Genomic DNA, 4,169 nt, shown 5'->3' on the forward strand with positions numbered 1-4,169 from the left:
GCTGACACGACACGACCAAGGCCCCCCCCCCCCATTCATACACACAGATTGGCACGGCCTCTCAAAGGTCTCAGAGCCTGCGGTTCAGGGCCGGCTGCCCCACACACTCACGAAAGTACACCGAATCTCCCAGGCACAGAGCCTGCAGGCATCTTGATCCCACATCTAGCCTTGGGTCAGAGACTCCCACCGCCCTGGTCTCACCTCCCTCCCCGTCCCAATGCATAGGCCCAGTTGCCTCCAGATGGCCTCTCCTCCCCCATCCCACTCCGGAATGCATTCAGGCAGAGCAGACTCTCCACCGAACCACTTCCTTCCCCTTCAATCCAGGATGCCCCCACCTTTCTTTGGAGGGGAAGTCTCTGCTCTGGGACTTGTCTTACTGGGGCAAGAGACCCACAAAGTTGGGGTTGGAGACTTGGAGAAAATGTTGTGCAGAAACTAGAAGAACTGCTCCATTCTGTAGTCCACAGGAACCTCTTCACTCCTTCCTAATGGTGTGGATGGTGGGTGGGACAGGATGTGTGCAGAAAGAGGGGGTCCTAACTGTTTTTGTGGTGTTTGACAGTGTCCTCTCCTCTAGCCTTATGCCAGCTAGCTGTTTGACTCCCCTCCCCCTCCATGACCACTATTGGGTGCGGAAGAGGGATTTCTTGATGTTCCACGCATCGCATCAGTGCATCTGCTTTTCCAAGGTTCGGAGGGAGTCTGGCCTCCCCCCACTTTCTACCAGCCACCACAGATTCGCTCCCTTCCTCGACTCAGAGCTGTCCCAGGCTTGGACCGGGTGCACTGAGTGGCCCTGTGGGCCTCAGGGGGAAGGAGTGGCACGCCAGGACTCTGACCTGGATGACACGCATGTTGAGACCTGTCTCCTGCGCCAGCTGCTCGCGGATGTGTCGTGTGGGCTTGGGCGTAGCAGCGAAGGCTGCCTTCAACGTTTCCAGCTGCTTGGCTTTGATGGTGGTGCGCGGTCCCCTCCGCTTGGCGCCCAGATTCTGGTCGTCATTCTCGTTGCTGCCCCCTTCCTTATCGGACACATTAGCGCTCTCCGAGTCCTTGGCGTCATCCTGCGATGGGTCTTGGGAATCCGGAGACAAACTGGGGTCACTGCCCGTGGTGGCTGAGAAGAGGAAAGGGACTGGTGAGCAGGGGCCTGGTCGGCCTTCCCTCCCTCAGGACCCGCCCGCCCCTAGCCAGCTGGGAATCAGGGCCTCACCAGAATGGAGGCTGTTCTCTTTGGCGACACTGCTATTACTTAGGTAATCCTCTTTGCAGACGAACTTGTTTTCGTCAATGATGTAGAGCTCCTCGCCGGTGGAAAGCTGTTTGTTACACATCATGCAGGTGAAGCAGTTCAGGTGAAAGACTTTGCTCCGCGCTCTCCGTACCAGGTCGCTAGGGGAGATGCCCTGCGCGCAGCCCGCGCATTTGGTACCGAAACATCTGCAGAGGGTAGGGGTTGACCAGGGGCGGGGGAAGACAGAGAATGGGAGAACGAAAATAGCCGAAGAAAGAAGTGGAGGGAGGAGGGAAGGAAGGGAGGAGAAAGGCAGGGAAGGAAAAACAAAAGTAGGAAGAAGAGGGAGATGAGAGTGCGCCAAAAAGGCAGAATACAGATTGAGCAGGTGAGGTGGCAGGAGAGAGCGCGGGGGCATCCGGGAAAAGTGAGAGGAGGAAATACATGGTTAGAAGAAGGGACTCAAAGTGCTGGCCAACCCCAGCCTCAGGGCCCAGGGAAAAAGAGAGTCCTGGAAAAAGGCGGCAAGGTGATCACAGGGGAAGCGGGTTACGGGGACCGGAACACTTATTTTCCAATTAGATTTCAGGAGTCAAGTTCGAATTAGGGCGTCATATGTACGCGCTCAAGAGTGCCGTTTTTCTTTCCTAGCATCCCCTCTTTTTTTTTTTTTTTTAATCACAAAAGGATCCGCGCACCGATAAAGGTCCTGTCTAGCCGTGGGTAAAACAAACACAGTCGCGGAGAGCCCTGGTGGCAGTAGGTGGGCTGCTGCCACGATCATGCCCAAAGCCTGGCAGATTGGCGCAAGTGGGGGTAGCGGCGGGGCAGAGCCGGCTTTAGGCGCCTTGCTGAGTTTTGCTGCGAGCCAGGCCTCAGGGGCCCGCTGGAAGCGGGTATGGTTCGCCGCCCTCGGACTCTGATCCAGTCATTGCAGAGAAAACCGGCGCAGCCGGCTTGAGGCTCTGAGGCTCAGCCTCCCACTAATAACAGCGTGCATAGCGCTTTGCTCTAGGATTCCTGGCAAAGCCAAACCACATGTCCTGAATCGGAATTGGGGACTGCACTTGCTGGGCCTGTGGGCAGAGCATTCCGTGTGGCCTCGATACTCCCCCCCCCACACACATCAATTTTGATATGTCACCAAAAACTGAAAGAAAGCGGAGACCAAGTCATACAGTATACTGGGAGGTTTCCAACCCACACAGTGGATTTACAATTCCTATTTGCGCCTGTTCTCGATTGACTTGTGTTTGTGCGGTTGAGGTGGTAAAATAGAGAGTTTGAGAAAATACAATTAAAATGGTGAACCGAGGGAAGGAATATAGAGAAGTCTAAGCTCTAATGAGCCAGGAACCAGTTGGGTCTAGACAAGGAGGTGCGGGGCTGTGGCTGAACAGTGACTGGGAGGGCTCGGGAGAGGAGCCCGCTCCGCACAGCCGCCGGAACTGCCAGCTAACCCCAGCAGGGGATGCAGAAAACAAAAACAAAACCCATAGGGGCACTTTGCTTGCTACAATGCAGCAGTTTGCCCAGGACTACACTTGGAAACCAGTCCAGGTTTAGGGAAGAATACTGGGCCTGCAGGATTGGTCTCAAGGCTGAGTTCTTTATTACTGCTACCACTGCAAAAGTCTGGGGCGCTTCACCCAAAGCCTCGGTGGTTCCCGCCAGGACGTCTCAAACGCAAAAGGCAGTAGCTGGGAAGGAGCAGGGGCTCCTAAGCTCAGCCTGGAAGGGAAACAATCCGGGGAGTCCCCGAGATGTAGTTGCTGGAGAGCTTGGCTTGGGAAAGATAGGAACTGGGGCTGACCCACCCGAGGCTGCCTTATCTTTTCCAAGTTAGGAGTGGCTTCTGGGCTGAGGCGGGCTCACACCCTTTCTTCCTAGACACGTGCTGCGAAGCCCCGACCCACACTTTCCAGGACGCCGGTAGCGGCTACCCGAGGCTCAGGGCGCCAGCTGGCGAAGAGGCAGGCTTCTGCCTGTGTATCTTGGCTGCCCTCTTCAGCGGCAGCTCCTAACCACGCTGACCTCTGATCCGAAGCTGGCCAGGAAGGGCCCGCCGGGAGGGAGCAGCAGAGGCGTGGGAGGGAAGTACTCACCGGAAGAAGTCGTTCTTACAGTAGAGCTTGCCTTCCCGGGAGAAGCACTTCTCGGTCAGGTTGCATTTACATTCACAGCACTGGACACACTTCACGTGCCAGGCCCTGTCCAGCACGTTCAAGAGGAAGCGGTCCAGGATGGGCCTTTTACAGCCGGCACAGTGCACCATGGTCTTTGGTTTGGTCGGGTGAGGCCCGGAGAGTTAGGAGCAAGTAGAGGCGAAGTAGACTCCCGAAGATGACGGCACAGCTCCCCAGCCCCTCCCCAAAGAGGAGACACTCTTGGCCGTGCAAGCCAAAACCCGCAACAGGAAACCAAATGGGGGAAAGGAGGCTGACGCGGGGCGAGGGGTGCCTCGCTAGTGTGTGACCCGGGAATCCCAGGGCCACCGGGCGGAGCAACGCCCCCTCAGCTCCCTAGGCGAGGAAAAGGAGTCTCAGGCGGGCGGGAAAGGGACTCTTCTGCTCAGAGCCTGCAGAGGAATGAAGGTCACCAAGAACCACGGCGGGAACGGAAATAAATAAATAAAACGGAGTCGGAAAAGAAGAGGAAGACACCCGGAGCACGAGTTGCGGGGAAGGCGCCGCTGAGTTTTCTCCGGGCTTGAGGTAGAGCTGTCAGAAGTCAAAGTGCATCTGCTTTTGTCGGGATATGAAGGTGGGTGTGTGCGTCCCAGGCTGCCCACCACCGGGGTTTCCCCCTCTTTTTTTGTTTTTGTTTTTGTTTTTTAAGAAAAGAACAAAACAAGTAGAGAAGCTTTGGATCCTAAACTGCCGGCATAGTGCAGCGGGTTGGGACGCGCCAGGCGCCCGCGCTGGGCCTG

The 4,169-nt window shown here is 56.5% G+C and overlaps 1 protein-coding gene across 1 annotated transcript in view; it reads right to left on the reverse strand.

Moving 5' to 3' along the window:
* The window catches only part of Lhx1 (LIM homeobox 1), a 7,180-nt gene extending 3,011 nt beyond the window's left edge, over nt 1-4,169 (reverse strand). The window contains exons 1-3 of the mRNA XM_015495848.2: nt 3,346-4,169; nt 1,220-1,446; nt 846-1,123 (exon numbers count right to left, since the gene is read on the reverse strand). Coding sequence (XP_015351334.1) covers nt 846-1,123; nt 1,220-1,446; nt 3,346-3,515 — 675 coding nt within the window. The 5' untranslated portion in view covers nt 3,516-4,169. The remainder of the gene's footprint in view (nt 1-845; nt 1,124-1,219; nt 1,447-3,345) is intronic.

Source organism: Marmota marmota, unplaced genomic scaffold (genome assembly GCF_001458135.2).
Source record: "Marmota marmota marmota unplaced genomic scaffold, marMar, whole genome shotgun sequence".
Lineage (NCBI taxonomy): Eukaryota > Metazoa > Chordata > Mammalia > Rodentia > Sciuridae > Marmota > Marmota marmota.